This window comes from Gouania willdenowi, chromosome 18, assembly GCF_900634775.1.
Source record: "Gouania willdenowi chromosome 18, fGouWil2.1, whole genome shotgun sequence".
In the NCBI taxonomy this organism is placed as follows: Eukaryota; Metazoa; Chordata; class Actinopteri; order Blenniiformes; family Gobiesocidae; genus Gouania; species Gouania willdenowi.
The window spans coordinates 23,450,280-23,472,570 of NC_041061.1; the positions used below are offsets into that span (position 1 = coordinate 23,450,280).

The 22,291-nt window shown below is 42.8% G+C and overlaps 2 protein-coding genes across 4 annotated transcripts in view; both read right to left on the reverse strand.

Annotated features, from left to right (window-relative positions):
• Positions 1 to 10,089: 10,089 nt before the first annotated feature.
• On the reverse strand, positions 10,090 to 11,227 carry LOC114480240 (C-C motif chemokine 4 homolog). Its single transcript, XM_028474194.1, has 3 exons — positions 11,067 to 11,227; positions 10,879 to 10,990; positions 10,090 to 10,277 (listed from the first exon to the last, which is right to left on the reverse strand). The coding sequence occupies exons 1-3, from the start codon at positions 11,137 to 11,139 to the stop codon at positions 10,184 to 10,186; spliced, it is 279 nt and encodes a 92-aa protein (XP_028329995.1). The 5' UTR covers positions 11,140 to 11,227; the 3' UTR covers positions 10,090 to 10,183.
• A 3,286-nt stretch (positions 11,228 to 14,513) lies between these two features.
• tbc1d14 (TBC1 domain family, member 14) overlaps positions 14,514 to 22,291 on the reverse strand; it is a 63,800-nt gene continuing 56,022 nt past the window's right edge. For all 3 annotated transcript variants that reach the window (XM_028474190.1, XM_028474191.1, XM_028474193.1), the window contains 2 exons: positions 17,492 to 17,750; positions 14,514 to 16,380 (listed from right to left, as the gene is read on the reverse strand). In XM_028474190.1, the coding sequence (XP_028329991.1) occupies positions 16,312 to 16,380; positions 17,492 to 17,750 (328 nt within the window). In that variant the 3' untranslated portion in view covers positions 14,514 to 16,311. The remainder of the gene's footprint in view (positions 16,381 to 17,491; positions 17,751 to 22,291) is intronic.

Genomic DNA, 22,291 nt, shown 5'->3' on the forward strand with positions numbered 1-22,291 from the left:
TTTCTATCCACACACTGTTATTGTTTTCAGCCAAACAACTGCACATTATAGTAAAACACATGGCTATTTAAGCAGCTATTGTGATTGTGAGTCCGTCTCAGCTCTTTATGCTGTGTCTTTGTCAGAGCAGCAGCAGCGAAGTAATTCAGCTGCTTCAAACACTCAGCGCAGTGTTACGCTGCTAAGTCACTTTCTTTTCCTCCTCATCTCTATTAACTACAGGAATAGTACATTTAAGGTGAAAATCATTTGTTTTTGTCCAACAGTTGCATCGCATTGTGTCACAAACACGTCATATCAAGTCAAAGGAGATACGAGGTGATATAACGGATATTAAAAATAGAACTGCTCCCTGGGTGCTACACCGTGGCTGCCCACGGCTCCTTAGGGAGGGGTTAAATCTAATGCACCCTTTATGCTTTGGTTATTCTGTTTTAAAACCAAATCAAAATAACAAATAAGGGTTATTTTGTGTTACGGAGTTAAACCAAAACAGAAATACAAAAAACCAATAATCAAACAAGAGAGTTTTTCTGTTTTAAAAATAAATCTTCTGTTTGTGTGATATTTGGATATTTATGGGGAAACTAGGACGAGAGCGGCATGTTTTAAGCTAACCACACAGAGGGGACCAACAGACAAACTTTTACTCTGCTGCGTTTGATAAAAAAATATTTTGTTGCAAGTTTTCCACCTCACACCGATGGCAGAGGCGTAATTTGTACATAAATACATCAAAAAAAGGATGTTACGTAAAACATGCACATGATATGTGATTAAAGGGACCAGATGTGGTGTAATGACTCTACTGGTGCTCCGCGTTTCTTGTGATCAACTTCCATGTGTGTTAGTGGCTAGCGGTATTATAGCGTGCAAAATAAATATTTTTACTGCCCTCAAAAAAGCTGTAAATGTTTTTGCAAAAGTGTCAAATCATAGAAGTTCTAACATCTATTGTTCCTCAAATCAGCCTCACAGTCGATAGTCAGTCACTAGTTTATTTGGATACAATTTGGACAGTAACACTGTAAAGATCTCCTACACCATAAAACAATTAACTTTAAACGTGAGCATCTTTATACAAGCTAAAATATCCTTGGACTGCATGAAAACAGGAGCAGGACAAGAAAACTGCTGAAATAAATCCTAAACAGTACCATTGTGTGTGGAGACCTGGTCCAGACCAGGACCTGTGGAGGGAAACGAGGTGCAGCGGACCTTTGCTCTTGCTCTAGGGCTTGGCACCTGCCCACACTGCCAAAGGCACCAAAAGCTGGTTCAATGGCTATGGTGTTACTGCGCTTGATTGGCCAGCAAACTGGCATGACCTGAACACCAGACCCAACAATGCAGATGACCTGAAGGCTGCTCTCAAAGCAACCTGAGCTTCCATTACGCCTGAGCAGAGCTACAGGTTGATCACCTTTATGCCACGTGGCACTGATGCAGTAATTCATGCAAAAGGAGGCCCAACCAAGTATTGAGTGCATAGAAATGAACATACTTTTCAAAAGCCTTACATTTTTGTTTAAAATATTCTTTTATTGATCGTATGTAAAATTTAAATTTTCCGAGACACTGAATTTTGGGTTTTCATGATCTGTAAGCCATAATCATCAAAATTTCAAGAAATGAAGGCTTGAAATATTTCACTTTGTGTCATGAGCCTATATCATATATGGGTTAGCCTTTCTGAAATGAGAGACAAAAAATATTTAACATTTTCATGATATTCTAATTTTTTTAGATGTACCTGTATGCTGTTATGATTCTGTTTACTGTTTCATGCATCATATTAATGATAATTTGACAAATCATTTAGTCTTGTAACACATCCTTATGTTATCATTGTCAGGAGTGACTGTCCACCTCTACTAATGTGGCTGCATTTTTCATTAATTGTTTTTAATGTTGAAAACCAATCCTTGTTCTATTTCATAATATTTTGTGAGATGTCTCACTATGGGATGCAACCTCTGTCTGCATTCCTCAGAAGCATTTATTTCAATCTGCTAATTCTGATTGGCCGGTGAAGCGCATCCGACCGCTAGGGGGAGACCAACCTCCTATAAGAGGACGCAGACAGACGTGCACCATTCAAACACCTCTTCTCCTCTCAGCTATCTCACGTTTTTTTTTGCCAGTTTAACTGTCCACAGGTGGATTCTCTTTATTCCAGTCGCCGGACGCTAGCAGAACTAGCACCTGCTCTGGACCACAACTAGTCTAGAAGTGGGTAGAATACAGCTCTTACCTTGCTTTGCTTGGTAGGTGCTGTCCTTCGCTGCCGAAAGGTAATGAACCTCCGAGCCCTGAATGTTCTTTCTCTCCTCACTGCCTATCAAGCCGAACTCTGTGAGGATTTTTCCCCGTCTCAAGACCCGGTGACAATGGAGGAGATATTCACGGTTGCCAATGTGTACCTCCGCACCCAGTGCTGCTCTGTGCAGGCCATGAGGAAGGTGATGGGTAACATGGTTATCCAGGAGCGGGCCCGCTGGCTCGACCTAGCCAAACTGTCCCCGGTCACTTAGGGTCTGCCTCCGAGAGAGGGTACCATCGCTCCGTGTTTGGCTCCTCTCTCAGTGGGTGCACTGGAGTGCTTGACATCTCTCTCCCTCAGGATAGAGAAATGGACAGCGCTCGCAGCTCCGCCTTGTGTGTTACGGACGATATCAAGGGGTTACAGGGTGCAGTTTGCATCTGTCCCTCCCCGTTTTGCCGGCGTGAATCACTCTCGGGCCCACGGGGAGTCGGCCCGTGTGCTACAAGAGGAGATCACATCCCTGTTGCGCAGGGGCGCAATCTCAGTGGTTCTATTCCAGGTACTTTCTGGTCCCCAAAAAGGGGGGTCCGGGATCTGTCCCAACCTGGCCCTGAACAAGTGCCTCAGGAAATACACCTTCAGGATGCTCACGCATTTTTCACTATTGCGTCTGGTGCACTTTGGTTCAGATCTGTCAACCTCAAAGCATATTTCAACATTCCAATATATCCTCCTCACAGAAAGTACCTGTGGTTTGCTTTACAGGGAGTGTGTTACGAGTACTGCGTTCTCCCGTTTGGCCTCTCTTTGAGCCCAAGGGTGTTTGTGCACTGCACAGATGCTGCGATCGCTCCACTGAGGAGGCTGGACATTCGTCTGGCTCGGTACCTGGATGATTGGCAGCTTTTGGCACAATCGGTGGTGGAGGCCAGGGCACACACGTGCATTCAGCTGAATCACCTGTCAAATCTGGGATTTGTGGTGAATGCGGAAAAGAGTGTGCTGTCCCTTCGTTTTCCTGGATTTTTCACTGCGCTCAGTGCCGTTCACCGTGCATGTTTCACCGGAGCGGGTGAAGACGTTTGGGTCGTGTCTCGTGCTGTTTCGGGCGGGCACGTCTGTTCAGTTCAGACTGTGTCTTTGTTTACTCGGGTTGATGGCTTCGGCCATACTTGTGATCCGCCTTGGTCGCTCCACATGGGCTCGATCCTGTGCGTCATGGCGCACGGAGGGTTTTGGTTATGCCAGAGTGCAGCGCAGCTCTGCGCCACTGGCGTGCCCTGGACTTCCTGATGGACGGGGTGCCTATGGGCATTGTTACGTCCAGTAAGGTGGTCTCAATGGACACCAGGTTAACAGGCTGTGGTGGCAATCACGAGGACAGGGCTGTGAGCGGTCACTAGAATGCGGTCCTCCAGTGCGCTCACATAAATTACTTGGAGAGGTCAGCGATGTTCCTCTCACTGATCGACTTCCTTTCGTCTCTCAGGGAACATTATATCCTGGTGAGGACGAACAATACCACTGCGGTGGCGTACATCAACCGTCAGGGCGGGTTGCGCTCTCGTCGATTGCTGTCACTGGCATACACACTGATTCTGTGGAGTGTTGGCCATCTCCTCTCGCTGAGGGCAACGCATGTCCTAGGGATCATAAACGTGGGCATTGACCTGTTATCCAGGGGCACGCCACTTCACAGGGAATGGATGCTGCACCCAGAGGTGAAGCGGCAGCTGTGAGTCTGTTACGGGGTTAGCGTAGACGAGGGGTGATTGCGCTCTGATTCCCTCCACCCTGTCCAGGGTGAGGGAATGTGGTCACACACTGATCCTGGCTCCACTGTGGCCGGCCATGCATTGGCTGGCAGAGATTTACCAGCTGCTGTGTGCACATCCCTGGTAGCTCCTGCTGTGCAGGGACCTGGACTTGGACTTTGGACTTGATTTTATATTGCGCTTTATCACCACACTGAAGCAGTCTCAAAGCGCTTTACATATCAGCTCATTCACCCATTCACTCTCACACACCAGTGGGACAGGACTGCCATGCAAGGCGCTAGTCGACCACTGGGAGCAACTTAGGGTTCAGTGTCTTGCCCAAGGACACTTCGACACATAGTCAGGTACTGGGATCGAACCCCCAACCTCTCGATCAGAAAACGACCCACCTGAGCCACGGTCGCCCACCTGCTGTCATAGGGGAGGGGCACAGTTTTCCACCTGTGTCCAGACCGTCTGGCACTGTGGGCTTGGCCCGAGTGGCTTAATCTGTCAGCCGTGGCATTATCACAAAGTGTGATTTCCACCATACAGAGTGTTCAAGCCCCCTCCACAAGGTCTCTTTATGACTCTAGGTGGAGGCTATTTGAGGGATGTTGCCTCCAGGGAAACCACATCCCTTTTTAGTGCCCGGTGGGAGTGATTTTGTCATTTCTGCAGGACCTGATTGACAAAAACAAAGCCTTTTTCCACTGTGAAGCTGTCACGTTGGCTTGGGGGACAAGTCGGCCAGTCAGCAACCGCTGATCTGCCAATTTCTGAATGCTCCTTATTATTATGCTCCTCCCTGTGTCCAGATCTCTGGTGCCATCGTGGGATCTGGCGGTGGTTGGTGTCTGACTTTTAAACACACAAGCTGTCAGAGACGACAAACAAGTCCAAAGTTCCACAGAAAAAAAAACAAACAGAAGCTTGAGAGATTGAACAGATAGTAAGAAAGTGTGGCAAACTAATGTGGTGCTGAATGAGGTAACTATGTAGCCTTTACTGTATAGTGCATTACCGCATTCTGTATAAGTAGCAAATCAATTTAATTTTAGACGTCTGTGATGCAGTTCACTAATTTCTGTCTGTCATACAAAGATCTACATAGGCCTGACCTCCCAGTAGTGTTGCCAAAGTCACCTTGAAAAAGTAATCATACTACTGATTACTCCAATTAACCTAGTTACTTTACTGATTATTTAATTCTAAAAGTAACTAAGTTAGATTACAACTTACATTATTAGTTTGTTGGTTAACTGATTTTGCCAAAACTTATTTTAATGGGAATGCATTTTAATAGTAATGTCAACAATGTATCATCCCGAAACTACTACTCAAAACAAATACATGTTTTCATAAAAAATAAAATGCATCTGTGCCCGATCAAAACACTAAGAATCTTTAGCCAAACTGGTTGAAAACTCACAAAAAGCCACAATATTCCACCTCCAACATTTTTTATTTTTTCAGTTTGAGCTCATTCATGATTCATGTGCTGATCAATGGAAGACTTAGAAACAGATCTGGAGGCTGGTTAGGAGGAGCTTTTCTCTTGTGTCATAACTATGATTGCAGCTCATCTTACTATTGCAGGCAACGGTTGACAACCTTTTCCACTGTGAAGGTGTATTTGGTGGCGATTTGCCACCTGTCACGTTGGCTTTGGGGATAAGTCAGCCAGTCAGCACCCACTGATCTGCCGATCAGTAGCGTAGGCTCCTCCCCGTGTCCAGATCTCTGGTGCCACCGTGGGATCTGGCGGTGTTTTTGGAGGGACTTAAACGTCCTCCGAACCACTTTTTTTTTTTTTTCTTGATTGCACATGCTGTCAAAGGTCAACACTACAAGAAGTGCAATCATTATGAGACAGCAATGCATGTTTTGTTGTTGCAATAAAATAAATTGATTTATTTTATTGCTTAATTGTGACCATCACCAGCCCTCCCGAAGGAAGGGTGAGAAATCTTTTATTATAAGTAGGATACAAAAAGGGAGAGCAGTGTTACACCTAAGTGGAGAGGGAGGGGGAGGGGGAGGGGAAAGGCAGCAGAGAGGAGAGACTCAAGGTACGAAATAGAAAGAATGGGGAAGAATAGATTGTTTTACAGTGAGGGTGAGATATTTAGTTGTAGAAGTTTATTATGTTTTGTACTCAAGCCAATATAGTGACAAGTGTGAAGCTTAGCTATAATGGTGGTGGCTGTGGACAGGGGGAATGAGTGAGTGGTAGTACCTAAAGCAGGTATTTGGGATTAATGTGTCTAAAGTTAAGCCCAGTATGAGTTTTACCCCACATCCCAAGGCGTGCCAGTGCATCATAGACCAGTAAATGTGCAAAAAAAACGCTACCGCAAACCCAGAAACTGCCCCGAGCCCGCAGATGCAGCCAGGCCATCAGAAAGAGCACCCGGTGCAACCCGCCACCGACCCCAACCACCAACTCCAATGCCCCCCGCCAGCATCCTGCCCCGACCACCCACCGACACCCAAGCACTCAACCCCCGAGGGAAGGGCCCAGAGAGCCCCCCCGCCCGAAACCCCAGCAGCGGAGCCAAGGCCCACTCCCAGCAGACGGCCAGAGCCGCACCAAACGAGCAGCCAGCGGGCACTTGCCGGCGGGCCCAGAGCCAGCAGGGACCAGACCCCAGGCCAGAAGGACCCAAAACGGAAGCAGCACCAAGAGCAGTGCCCCCAGGGACAGCGACCACGCCCATAGTCGCCGAGGGCACCAAGGGGATGCTGCAAGTTGCCGCGCCGGCCCCCAGGCACACCGACCAGGCACCCCAGAGCGTGCCAGATTGCCTTTCCTTGATGCCGTCCACGCAATGAACCCCATCCAGCCTATGTATATATATGTGTATGTGGTGCGATAGCTCCGGAGGGTGGAAGTGGTTGTCCCACCCTCTGGGGGGTGGTGTGTTGAGGTGTAATTAAAATTGGAGGGATTAGTAGGGCAGCCAGAGGTGGGAGTGCCGCCCCCGTGCCACTACTTAGTAGCACAGGCGGCGGCCCTCTCCACCCCCAGCCCCACCATCCAGCCCCCCAAGGGTTGGGTATGTGAGTGTGGTGCAACAAGTGGGTGAGCCAGACCAGCTGGGAGTGAGTGATGTGCCCATGTAGGAGGCCTGTCTGGTAGGAGCCCAGCCCATCCGCATGGCGGGCCACCGGAGAGGGTAGATGGGGCAGACGGGCACGCGGCACTGCGAGCAGCACAACTGGAGAGCCCCCAAACCATGCCGGCCGTACGGAGCACGGCGGGACCCCCCCCACCCAGGCGGAACTAGGCACCAGCCACATCCCCAGCAGCCCAGGAGGCGACCCCCGCTGCCAGCCGACCCAGAGCGGCCCGCCCCGCCAAAGCAGGCGGCGACCGAGCAGGAGAGAGGCCAGCCCCCACACTAGGGCCAGCCCAGGCCCGCACGACATTGCACCCTCCACAGGTGGGCGGCCCCGGCTCCCCGACGAGAGAGGACGCCACCAACCACCCAGGCGGGGCCACCCCGCCAGCCACGGACCGACAGGCAGGCGAACCCATGCACCCCCAGCCAGGCACCGCAACCCCACACCAACGTCGCCAGCAGAGCACCCCCCTCCCACGGAGGCCACCCCCAATAACCCACACACCGACATGAGACACCCCCGACGCCAGCACAGCCTGGAGGACAGTGGGCCCCAGCCACCAGCCCCACCCCGCCCAAGGCGGCGCGGCACCCCGCTGGACCGCGGCCAGTCTCCGGACAGATTACCCTTCTTGCTCCAACGAGGAGAAGAGGTGATTATTTTGAATGGTGCGCGTCTGTCCGCGTCCTCCTTTTATAGGAGGTGGGTCTCCCCCTAGCGGACATCTCACTCATATTACTCATAGAAACAGGGTTATTCATAAACCAAAGTTAAGAAGCATGTTAAAATAATACTTAAATAAGAAAATAAATTAATAAAATAAAAAGCAAGTTCAAGTTAAAAGCAATGCAAATTTGTATGTTTTGCACTACACTATTGAATGATTTTGATTATTATTTATTTATTTCTGTTACTTTTGTCCCACCCTTTTTGTCTCGACTTTGAGGGACAAAAGAAACAATGCGCAATGTCCGGTCAATGTCAAATTACCCTGGACACATTTGATTGATATAGCACCTATTTATTGACCGTGTGTGTGTGTTAGCTCCACTACAACTCAGCTGAAATACTTCCAAAGGCACATAGACTAATGTTGGATGACAGAATTTTTGTATATTCAGTTAACTTCATTAAATAACCTAAAGCACATTTTACTTATCTTGGAATATTTTCTTCAACACGATAGTGATTGTAATTAGCATTGTGGCTTGCTAACAAATTAGCATTGGAATGAAAGAACTAATGACACAAAAGGCAAATTACGGTCTGCTGTAAAAACGTGATTGACTTGCACACTGACTCCACAGGTCAAATAAACAGCAAGAAATGTCAATAACTCCTCAAATACCCAGTCAAGAACAGTTAAAGTTTTGTAATTTTCATAGAAATATGATCAATTATTTTTTACCACCCCCCCAAAAAAACTACATTAAGTCTAAAATTCAAACAAAGGTATGGTGCAGAGAGCTATTCTGATAGATGTGTGTCAACCATACAATCTTTGAACCTAAATATATTACAATGGGCTCCACTTTAGTTTCCCTAATAACTCAAATAAAATAGAATAAAGATAATACAAATACAACAGTTTCTTTTCCTGTAAGAAAATGTAGATTTTTTTTAGATCTACGTGAGATATCCACGCATGACTCGTACATGTGTTACACTGGACTTCCACTGGATGCGTAACTACTCTAACATCATTGCTGCAACAGCTGCATAATCCGCAGTTCGTCAATCCCCACCGCCTCCGTTTGTGATGCAGAACAGTCACGTAAATGCAAGTTGTAGTCATAGAAAAAGAACCATGAAGCCATACAAAGTTCATTGTGTCCTCCAAGATTACCAAAAGAAATCGACTCGGTCCTGCCCTTGTAGATGTTCTGCTTTTGTGGAGATTATTGTGATTTAACCAGGGAAAAGTGCAATATTTATTTGTGAAATACAATCCACTGCCACCTTGTTCAGGGTGTAGCCCTGCCTAGCGCATGACAAACGCTGGAGATAGGCACCGGCAGACCGCCGCCATGCTGAAAAAGAACAAGCAGGTCAGAAAATGGATGGAAATATGATCTGCCTCGGACATGAGGTATTTAAACACACAAGCTGTCAGAGACGACAAACAAGTCCAAAGTTCCACAGACGAAAAAACAAACAGAAGCTTGAGAGATTGAACAGATAGTGAGAAAGTGTGGCAAACTAATGTGGTGCTGAATGAGGTAACTATGTAACATTTACTGTATAGTGCATTACCGCGTTCTGTGTAAGTAGCAAATCAATTTCATTTTAGACGTCTGTGATGCAGTTCACAAATTTCTGTCTATCATATAAAGATCTACATAGGCCTGACCTCCCAGTAGTGTTGCCAAAGTCACCTTGAAAAAGTAATCAAACTACTGATTACTCCAATTAACCTAGTTACTTTACTGATTATTTAATTCTAAAAGTAACTAAGTTAGATTACAACTTACGTTATTAGTTACATTCAGCAGTTGCCGCCGACATCCCTCACCCCCTTAACATTAAATGACAACTGGTTTTGCCAAAACTCATTTTAATGGAAATGCATTTTAATAGTAATGTCAACAATGCATCATTCCGACAACCTACTACTACTACAAATACATGTTTTCATAAAAAATAAAAGTCTCTCGAATTTACTTAATATAAATCATTTTTATTAATAAAATATAAAATAAAGACAGTATGTAGCACGTGACTTGTCGCATACGTGAGGCAAAAATTGTAACTAAGTGATTTGGATAAGTAACTTTAATCTGATTGCTGGTTTGGAATTAGTAATGCGTTAGATTACTTGTGAAAAAGTGGTCATATTACAGTAACGCGTTACTAAGTAACTAAATTACTGGCATCTGTGCCCTATCAAAACACAAAGAACCTTTAGCCAAACTGGTTTAAAACTCAAGAAAAGCCACAATATTCCACCTCCAAAATTTTTTATTTTTTCAGCTTGAGCACATTCATGATTCATGTGCTGATCAATGCAAGACTTAGAAACAGATCTGGAGGCTGGTTAGGAGGAGCTTTTCTCCAGTGCCTCGATGATGTCCTTCACCCATTTAGCTTCGGGATTCACACAGATGTTTCGCCTTCTTCTGGTTTTAAACCTGAAACCAGAAATCAACTTGGGGTTAATAGTTCGAAAACCAACCTGATACCCTATCTTTTTCGTCCCGTGTACCACCTTTGCATTTTGGTCAAATCATATGTACCCCCTCTTCATATCATAGGTACCATCTCCATAATTTTTTTTGTTTTTTAATTTGTGGAACAGTGGGCTCTCTTAAACCCCTGACTGTGTCTTGAACATTGCTTTCCTAAGGCTTAATATACAAATTCAGAACAATAATTGGCATTTAAAGTGGAATTTTAAGAAACCAAAAAGACCATGCAACTTCTATGTGATTACTTCAATAGTCAGCAAATACATAACTATTGTCTCCTTTTGTCAGACGTGTGATAAAATGGCCTCTACAGCATAAAATACTCCTGTTTCAAAAAATTAGTAGTATTTAAGCAATATTTTAATTGTTAGTTTGTGGTGAAGTTGTTAAAAAAAAAAAAAAAAAAAACTAGAAATATCTCCTGAATATTTCTAAGTTAATTGTTAAATCTTTCCGAGTACCCCATGCAATGTGCTCCTGTACCCCTAGGGATACACATAACCCTGTTAGGGAACCACTGCTTTAAGATCAGCGTCATACTCACAGGACTCCTCGCAGTGGGCAGCGCTGATCACTCCAATTGTACGAAACGATGAGGTTTGCGTTAAGCTCCCGTGGATAGAACTGGAAACAGCAGCTCTGAGGCCCGCGTCCATCTGTGGACAAAAGGTTGTGATGACATTTTAAAGGAGAACACTTGTGTCACATAACTATGATTGCAGCTCATCTTACTATTGCAGGCAGCAGTTGACAACAGGGCAGCTCCCATGATGCACAGCAGTAGGATGTAGGGGGTCCTCATCATCTCAATTTAATGTCCTTCAAGAGTCAACGAAGCAGAGGGTGAAAAGGGTTTTCACTTGAAAAGGAGGTGCTGCATCGTATTTAAGGCGATCAAAGGTGCCTCTCCTTTCATGAAGGAGGTGGGCTTGTGGTTTTTTTTTTTTTTTTCAGGTTACTAAATGTTGATTTGACAGAATCTCTCCACACAGGAAATGCACATGTGGTTTGACGCTGAAACATCCGTTTCTCAACGAAACATGTTGATGATAATATCAAAGATGACTGACAGGAAGCAAAAAGGATCAATACTTGTCTGAATTTTAAAATCTAAAAGCTAACATTTGACTTTGTATATGACTGAACATCCCTCATGACATCTGGCCAGTCTCAGAAAGCTAGATTATGATCTTTGGTCATAATCCTGACCCTGGAATCTCTCAGGGTTTTGTTTAAGGACCACCTTTCTTCAGAGTTTAATCATTTGCATCACAAACACATCACCCAGCATTGTGGTCCCCAACCTTTTTCCGCTAAATGTCACATATTCAACCAAGCCGACCAGTGTATATTACAATATTACCTCCACCAAAGAGGTAATATTTTCACCACCTTTTATTTATTTGTCTGTCTTTTAGCAAAAGTACTGAACAGATTTTGATGAAAATTTAACCCAAGATAGACCTAACGCCATTGAAGATTCCAATAAATTTTAGAGGGGATAGAGATCAATTTACTAATTCTGAATTAATATTAAACATAGAAAAATTATCATCATTGGCTAAATTTCAAAATTTAATGTCGGTTCATAATGGACCGCTTTTTATAAAATTGGCTTCTCAATTACTCCACTAAGTTTCATCCAGATCGGATCTGGCTTGTGCATTTAATCAATCAAAAAAATGGGTGGGGGACGGGGGTGCCCATATATTTGGACCTACTGTATTGAATAAAATAAACATTTATTTTATTAAATAAATGTAACCATCACCAGTCCTCCCTAAGGAAGGGTGAAAAAAAGCTTTATTAAAGGGAGAAAATAAAAAGATGGCAGTGTTACACCTATGGAAGAGGGAAGGGAACAGGGAAGAGGGAGTCAGGGTATGACAATGTTAGAAGTGGGGAAGAGTGTGCTATTTTAAGTTGAGAGTGCAATGCAATGTTATAAATTGTGCATATTGTGTTATGGAGTTTCATCACGTTCACCAGTCTGGTGACAAGTGTGGAGAAATTGAAGTGGGTGACATAGCACCCAGCTTACTGTAAGTATAATGGTGGTGGTCATGAACAGAGGGAAGGAGTGAGTGGTTATACCTAAAACTGGCTTAAGAGAATCCGCCTGTGGACAGTTAAACTGGCATAAAAAAAAAAAAACTTGATATCTGAGAGGAGAAGAGGTGTTTGAATGGTTCGCTTCTGTCTGTGTCATCCTTTTATAGGAGGTGGGTCTCCTCCTAGCGGACGGATGCGCTTCACTGGTCAATCGGGATTAACAGATTGAAATAAATGCTTCTGAGGAATGCAGACAGAGGTTGCATCCCATAGTGAGACATTTTACGAAATATTATGAAATAGAACTCCTGTTCACATTTTGTCCTGGCACTGAGGACAACATTGCAGGACTTTTAGTGTGTGTTCACAGCGATCAATCCCAGAGCGGTTAAAAGCAAACCTTTCGTCTACACAGACAACATCCCCAAGCAATCGATTCACGCAACTGCAACAGTGGCTGTTTAGAGTGGAACAAAAACTGTGAACCAAATTAAGGTGATAGAATTCTCGACTGTTTTCTTTCCATTTAACCCGAATCCAGGGGTTCCTCCTATCTTCTTCCCTATTCACTTTTCCATACCCCACTAGGTGACGTCATAACTAATAATCCAATGTCGGCTAAGGTTAGTGATATCTGCCATGGTGAAAAAACTACAAAATACCGACAATGGACTACTAAAAGAGCATTTATAACACTTTCCCCTGTGCCTCTAACCGCTGATATCTCAAATATCACAAGGTTTGAATGTAAATCAAAGGAAAAGAGGCTACAAGGAACACAAGTGAAACTAAAAGAACATTGGTCACATTGAGAATGGTTGCTCACACTCACCTTCCACACAGAAATATTAAATTGTTACATTTATGCAAGATATAGCCAGGCCTACATTACGTTGTAGGCATACAAATGTACAACCACACAAAGCAAAATATGTTGAATAAAACAACTCGGCTAAAAAGGTCTCTGATCCCTTTTTATTGAACAACGGAGTGCTCTGTTTTCAGTCTTTGTGAGTTCCCGTGAGTGCTTGAATGTGCGTGTCCCTTTGAATGTTGTTGTTGCAAGGAATTGTGGGGCAGCTTTATCTGGCCTCCATGGGTAAAGGAAGCATTAGTGTTTCTTAGGCTAAAGGAGGTTATAAAGGAAGCATTGAGCCTCCTTTCCTTAGCTTTTAGAGAATTGGAATGCTCCTCATCATGGCCTCCACTTAAACACTTCTGGGGGTTAAAAAAAAGTTGATAGGAAAGGAGATAGGAGGGACTATTCCCGTTACTATATGATGCATTACTGCAGACAGGCTTCAATGATCAGTGAGGTTCGTTTATGGATGTCTACCATCATCTCGGCATGCTCAGGGATTGGCTCAGACATTTGTTTGTCAGGTCAAGCGTTCCAAGGTCAATGTTGCTGCTTCCCAGTCTGTAGTTATGGTCTGTGCCATCCTAATAGTAGTTATTTTTTTGTGACGACAGCAGAGGTTCCCAATCTTTTTTGTCCTGTGCACCCCCTTTGCATTTTTGTCAAATCATGTGTACCCCCTTCATATCATAAGTACTCTCTCCATAATGTCATATGGTCTTTCATTTGTGGAACAGCGGGCTCTCCCATCCCTTAAATGGGGCTTAATCTACAAATTAAAAACAATGAGTGGAAGTTAAAGTAGAATTTTTTTTTTAAACACCACCTCAACTTTTATGCGATTACAGCAATTGTAAGTTAATGTGGTCTGCTATGTAAAATGTAGCTAATCATCGTCTCCTATTGTCAGAAGTGTGATACAATGGCCTCTACAGCATAAAATAATTCTGTTTCAATAAATTCCAAGAAAAGTTTTTTTTTTTTTTTATTGAGCAATTGGCTAAAAAGGAACTAAGAGCATTTCCTGACTTCTTTTTTTTTTTTTTTTTAAATAAATTGTTAAATCTTTCCAATTATCCCCTGCAGTGTGTTTCTGTAGCCCTGTTTGAATATATATATTCACACTTGTCAAAAAAAAAAATTACAATTTGACTAAGAATACAAACCAAAGATTAAGGTCATCAAATACTGAGCATTTCCAAAATTAACTCAACTGTGAGGGTGGAGGAACATACAGTTGGGTTGTACAGAAACAAGCTCCCATGTGACATTGTGCAGCTTTTTATTACAATAAAAACCACCACTTACATACATTGGATTTCAAGTGAGATAGTTGCATGGTGACCTTCTGCTCTCCCTATACATTTATCTTCTCTACAGTACACAGATCTGAAATTAAAGTCAGATAAAGCAAAACAAGCAAAATTCAACACAAGTTCATATAAACCTGATTATCAAACTCCAGTTTCCTTACATTTAGCAGTGGAACTTTTGTTTGGATCCTCATTGACGATTTTTTTTTAACATACACAACGAAAGAGGAAACTCACATGAACACACTTTAGCTCGCACAGTGGATGAGCTGTTTTAGAGAGCTGTGATGTGAAGGTGAGGCACAGCTCAACTCAAAGGCCTGCTCGGATGTGCAAAAAGTTTTATTGCATTTCTGTGGGGACGCCACAGTACGAGAGAGATAAGTGCATTAGAACGAGTGATAGGTTGAACAGCGGGGAAAGTTAACAGTGACCTCACAACACAAACCTAGACAACCAATCAAAGCAGATTACAAAGCAGCAGCAGTGGTGTTGGAAATCTGACCTCCAGCTTCAATTAAAATAAAAGAAAATAAAGTCGGGAGTTAGTTTGTTTGCTTTTGGTCAAATCAGCTTTACTTTTCTCTAAAAAGTAAAATGCACAAAACCCGTTGGTTTGTAACAAAGAATTGCTTGAAAGTGTGAGAGCTGCTTGTGATCAGTTAATCTATCCTGTACAATGATGGTACATCAGGAAAAATCTACATAACACGACAGAGCAAAACTAAAAGTCAAAATTTGTCAACTCTGTAATGTTTCCTTCACTATAACACCGCAAGAGCTGATTCTGCATTAAATTAAATTAAAAAAAAAAAACACTTAAAACATTAAGTGCGTCACAAAGGTAAGTTGCACAGGAAAACGTCTTCACTTCAGCGCTTTACGGACTAAACAATCAAGTCTGTTTTCGGTTCAAAACATCAGCCACGAACATTGGTTCACTTCATTGGTTGCGATTCAGTAAGTTCAGCGTTCGTCTGCTCTCTAGTGGACACACATTGAACTGTAAGTGCAGGTTAGGGCTTTGCGATAACTTAAATCTTCTGATAAATATTACACACAAACACGAAAAAGAAAGAAGAAAAAAAAACACCTACAGCTGTAACAAACAAACAAATCTCACCCAGTTCTCATTTCTCCAGACTTCACATCACGGGGTTAGAACGTGACATTAAAAGTAACAGCGTGCTTCTCCCAAAAGGCACTGATCATGTCTACAGGTGCTGATGTCTGGAAATGGTTTGGAAATAAACTGATGAGGAATGACCGGAAGAAAAAAAAAACAAAACTAAAAAAAGAAGCAATGAACAGAAGAGTTCCATGTAAGACGTTTCCACACTGCCATATTCCAGGATCAGCCGTCGTGAGGAGCAAATTTAAAGCTACGTTCGCCAAACAATCAAGAAAAATGAGCCGGTCAAGTACAATGTGGTATCTTAGTGGTCATCTGTGGTCTGTGTGTAGGAGTGTGTGTGTCTTACATTCTTCACTCACTCCCAGCGACAGTTTCCTGCTCACACTGGGAGCGTTTGGAGTCGGTTAAGGCCTCGTATTCCTCTGACACGGTCCTGCTTCTCCTCACTCCTTCAGGTTCTGTGTTTCAGTTTCAGAGCATGAACTCAGCGCAGCTCCGACCTAAAGCTGGTGGATCGTCCCTCGGGTCCAACGGGCCCATCAGAGGGTGTGTGTGTGTGTGTTTTTCCCTGAAGACTGGAGATCTCAGCGTGTCAGTGGGAGATGTTCTCCTCTGATCTCAGCTGTGTGATTCCAAACCAAGCTGCGATGATGTGGACTTCTTCTGCTCTGTCAAAGCCTGCAGGACCTGCACAGATGGAGGGAGGGAACACTTAGATAACCTACACAGGTAGGGTGACCATACGTCAGCTTTTACCCACAGATGTACTCTTCACGTTTTGTCCACACCGTCCGGCCACATTTTACAAACTCATCAAAATATCCGGGTTTCCCAGGGACTAATGCTGTGTAATATAACAATATGTCGTAGTCCGAAATAAAAACGTCTACAGTACGACATAACCCTTTGTTTATATCGTAATGTAATGTGTGTAGTCTTGGTCCCACTGTGTTGCTAAATTATCATGAAGCAGGCTAATCTACTCACAGCAACGCTGCTACTTTGCAGTAGCATGTTTACGTCACCCAGAGATGCTGGTTTACAGCACCGTTAGAAGAGCGAGCTGGTCCTGGTCCACGTGACTGTAGTAGGTCCGCCTTGTGTAATCCACCATTAGCTACTAACCGTCAACCACCATTTAAATATCCACAAAGCTGCTGCATTTGGACATTTTTTATTTTTGCACTACAAATTAACTTAAAACTCAGGACACTGGTGGCTTAAGATGTTTTGTTAGTTTGTCCATTATTATTATTATATCTACCCCAAACCCTGTGATTTTCTTTATTTGTAAAACCAAAATAATGCTGTGCCCTTCATTTATGTCAAAGAGCTCCAAACAGGTCTGCAGTTTAACCTGTGACACGTTTATTTTGTTTTTAAAATGTGAAAAATTACAGACTAAAAAAACTGATATAATTAGAGTATTTTGGACAGTAATGTTCTAAACTTTTCATTTATATTTGAGATAACTACCTGTGCAGTTAATACAACACGTTTGTATTGTTTCACAGGTATTGTTCAATGTTTTACAATAAAATAAGATTGGAACATTCAAGATGTATGTTGTCAGTTATACAAAAAAAATCGGCCGGTCAGGCTTTTAAAAAAATATAAAATAAAAAAAATAATAAAAAAATCGGTGATTGGTCAGAAAATTGCAATCAGTGCACCCCTACTTATTTATCTACTATATTGTATTTTTCCGTTACAAGGTAGATTCAAGAATCCTCTTTTTTGGAAGTTAAAACATGGTCACCCTATACAGAGGGCGCTCACAGATCTAAGTGGTGCAGACCTGTGACCACTTGCGGTTGCGGCTGCTCATGTGGATGGCAGCGATGTGCTGGAAGAGCTGATCAGCGGGGATGAGGTCGGGCAGCCGGGTGAGGAACTGGGCCATGTGGATGAAGTCCATGCAGGTCAACACGTCCTGGTACAGACGCAGCAGGCCCAGAGCCGTGCGGAACAGGAACTCCTCCCCGTCCCTGCAGAACACGTCCCACACGCGGCACGCCAGGTCCAGCGGGAGTGACTTACTGTAGAGGGTGAAGATCCTGGAGGGAAGGGGAATGTCAGCCATCGTTAGACTCTTATCATTACAACTCAGACTTCACTCCTCCGAAACACCACATCAACCCCCATCCTAAATGTATCACATTTTAAATATATAAAACTATATCTGACTACTGAATTGGCGAAGGCTCATATGCACTCAATGATATTTAGACATACTGTATAACCTTTTGCAGACATGGGCAACTGGTGGCCCCAAAAATTGTAATTCAAGACGTTGGAAAGATTACAAAGCCTAACATAATACACAAAGTACACAAAAACGCACAAAAAATGGAGTCCAAAAATATACAAAATCACTACAAAAACACAAAATGACGGGAAAATAAAGAAAGCAACAAAAACACAGAATAGTGACCTAAAAAACGTACAAATCAACAACAAAAATGCAGACAATGACAGAAAAATGCACACAATTACAACAAGAACATAATAAAACAAAAACACACAATTACTCCAAAATTAGACAAATTGCCAGCAAAACGCAAAAAACAAGGACAAAATTAAAAACAAGAACACAAAAAAATAACAAAAACACACATAATGACTCCACTAACACACAAAATGACTATAAACTGAAGTTCTACATGAGCTGTCTCCTCCACCTTTAATTGATTATATATGTAAAAAAATAAATAAAAAAAAAACCCTAACACTTGAATAAGGACCAGAGCCTTAACGAGAGGAAACTGTATAGTACAAAAGACAAAATTTAGCTATTGTGCTAAAGCTGTTTGCTGACATATTGATTAATATGTAATGTCCTAATTCAAATAAATAAATAAATAAATAAATGAATGAAGTCAAACTCCTGCCTCCAAACAGCAAACCTATAGGAACAGCTTTATTCTGAAAATACCTCAGACCACCTTTTAAAGTGCAGTTCGCAATGTTGGAAAGCTAGCAAGATTTGAGCTTAAGAGAGGGAAAACTGAGTATGCATACGTGTGCTCACACACAAAAAAGAGGAATATACACATTCCACGACCATACCATTCAGCGTAACCAAAATGTAATAGATCAAAAAATTAAAAACAAATAAACCCTGGTGTTTCCACAGACATTAAGAGTCATCCAGCCATCTTATTTTCTACATTTTAATAAAGTGCAGAATATATTTGAGATATACAAAGTAAAATAAAGTGAAAGCGCAGAGTGTCACAAATGCCACCAGATCTGTTTTATATTTTGGAAGCTGTTAAAGCAGATGGCCTGACGGGGGACCTCTACACTTTTAGGAAATGTTTAGAAGATTTCTGCCAAAATGTAACTAGAGAAGGGCAGGAGTTCAATGGACAACTTTGCATTGATTTAGACTGTCTAGTCAGCCATGTTTGAGATATTTCCATGTGCTGCCACTCAATTCACTTTGGTTGGGGGCAAACGTAGCTCAGTGGTAGAGTGAGTCTTCCAATAACAAAAGGGTTGGCGGTTCAAATCCTGCTCCATCCTAGTCATTGTTGTTGTGTTCCTGGGCAAGGCACTTTACCCACACTGCCTCTTATGAATGGGTATGAGTAGTGCATGAATGTTGGTGCTGAAATGGCAGCCACGCTTCTGTCAGTATGCCCCAGGGCAGCTGTGGCTACAATGTAGCTTACCACATTCTTTATAACTGGTGTGAATGAATATTGGTTTCTGTAACACTCTGAGTCTCATCAAAAAAGTGCTATATACAGTGGTATGCAAAAGTTTGGGCACCCTTGTAAATGTTCATGATTTTCCTTAATAAATAATTGGTTGTTTGGATAACAAATTCCAGTTAAATTTATCATATAGGAGACAAACACAGTGATATTTGAGAAGTGAAATAAAGTTTATTCGATTTACAGAAAGTGTGCTAGAATTATTTAAACAGAATTAGGCATGTGCATAAGTTTAGGCACCCTTGCATCTTATTGATTCTAATACTCTTAGCACTAATTATTGGAACTCAAAATTGTTTTGGTAACCTCAGTGATCCTTGATCTTAGGGTCTGGATTCTGGTGGGAGGTATTTTGGACCATTCTTCTCTGCAGATCATCTCTAGTTCAGTCAGGTTTGATGGTTTCCGAGCATGGACCGCCCGTTTTAAAGCACACCATACATTTTGAATAATATTCAGGTCTGGGGACTGAGACGGCCATTCCAGGATGTTGTACTTGTTCCTCTGCATGAATGCCTTAGTAGATTTTGAGCAGTGTTTAGGATCATTGTCTTGTTGAAAGATCCAGCCCCGGCGCAACTTCAACTTTGTCACTGATTCCTGGACATTGTTCTCCAGAATCTGCTGATATTGAGAGGAATCCATGCGCCCCTCAACTTTAACAAGATTCCCAGTGCCTGCACTGGACACACAGCCCCACAGCATGATGGAACCACCACCAAAGTTACTGTAGGTAGCAAGTGCTTTTCTTGGAATGCTGTGTTCTTTTTCCGCCATGCATAACGCCCCTGGTTATGCCCAAATAACTCTATTTTAGTTTCATCAGTCCACAGCACCTTGTTCCAAAATGAAGCTGGCTTGTCCAAATGTGCTTTAGCATACCTCAAGCGACCCCCGTTTGTGGCGTGTGCAGAGAAAAGGCTTTTTCCGCATTACTCTTCCATACAGCATCTCCTTGTGTAAAGTGCGCTGAATAGTGGAACGATGCACAGTGACACCATCTGCAGCAAGCTGATGTTGTAGGTCTTTGGAGCTGGTCTGCGGGTTGACTGTGACTGTTCTCACCATCCTGCGCCGCTGCCTTTCGGAGATCTTTCTTGGTCTTCCACTTCGGGCCTTAACTAGAACTGTGCCTGTGGTCTTCCAATTCCTCACAATGTTCCTCACAGTTGAAACTGAAAGCTTAAATCGCTGGGATAGCTTTTTGTATCCCTCCCCTAAACCATGATGTTGAATAATCTTTGTTTTCAGGTCATTTGAGAGGTGTTTTGAGGCTCCCATGTTGCCACTAATCAGAGAAGATGCAAAGAGGAAACACCTAGAATTTTCCTACTTAAATACCCTGACTCATGATTGGATTCACCTGTGTATGGAGATCAAGGATCACTGAGGTTACCAAAACAATTTTGAGTTCTAATAATTAGTGCTAAGAGTATTAAAATCAATAAGATGCAAGGGTGCCTAAACTTATGCACATGCCTAATTCTGTTTAAATAATTCTAGCACACTTTCTGTAAATCGAATAAACTTTATTTCACTTCTCAAATATCACTGTGTTTGTCTCCTATATGATAAATTTAACTGGAATTTGTTATCCAAACAACCAATTATTTATTAAGGAAAATCATGAACATTTACAAGGGTGCCCAAACTTTTGCATACCACTGTAAATCCAAGCCATTATTACTATTATTCTATTATTAACTCAGAGATCAGAAATTTTAGAGTTCTGAGTTGACTTGAATGCAGCATTACATTTCTCGGTCAGCTCGGTTCTTTTTTTTTTTTTTTTTTTTTTTTCCAGCTCGGTTCTTGATTGGCTACATTCCGTTCCACGTCACAAACCACGGGGTCATGAGTTGGAAATTGTCAGCTTTCCTCACATACACACACACAAGATATTTGGTTACGACTATTGAACAAGTTTAATATTTACTGGTGCAGCCATTCCCACGAGAGGGTGCCCTGGGAGTGGCCTTCAGAAGAGATTAAATGTCGGAGTAATCAGTGGGCAGGTGTGCCCGAGGACAATACAGCCTTATACATTCAGAAAATTGTGAAGTACTTGTTGTTATTTTGTCATTTTTTTCATCCTACAATACATGGATTGGTATATCCAACCGGACATTTACTCCAAGTATTTATTTGATTCCATCCTACTACAGCGTTAGCACATGTTCATCCGACTCAAAGCAACTTAGTCCCCAGGGGAATCTATAAGACATAAAATATCCTGGCGTTTGCCGTTCTTGATAGAGAAGGGGAAAATCAGGACTAAAACAGCCCAATTATCTCTGTGTGTGTACCCCACTTCAAACATCTTAAGGCAGGCAGACACTACGAATATTTTCAATCGTTGTACTCAGCTCCAGCTCAAAATTATGTGACGCAATTGCAGAGTCCGAATGTGCACAGCTCACAATTCATGTTCTCACACTATATGGACCGACACTCTGACGCGACCCAACTGCTCACACTGTGCGTCCATACACGACACGTCGGGGTCTTGTTTATGGAAATGCTACGCTATTAAAACAGAAGAAGCAAAAAGAAGTGGGTAGACACTCGCAAATCTCAGCAAATAGGGTTTCAAAAAAGGAACATGCGGCGATGTAATGGACCAGGAACTGGCTGGGCACACGTTGGTAGTGCGGTCTGTCAATTTCACAGCAGTCCTATGGTGTTCGTGCATGCGCAGTGGGAGAGTTTGAGGTAAGCCAACTTGTTTGATTTTCTTGCGACCATATGATTGCTGATTGGGTGCTGGTCATGAGGTGTTAATCGCTTCTCGTGACCTTGTGTATACTACACGATGCACGACACACAATTTCACACGCATGAAGGCATCTGATTGGTTCTTTCCATTCGGACAGAAT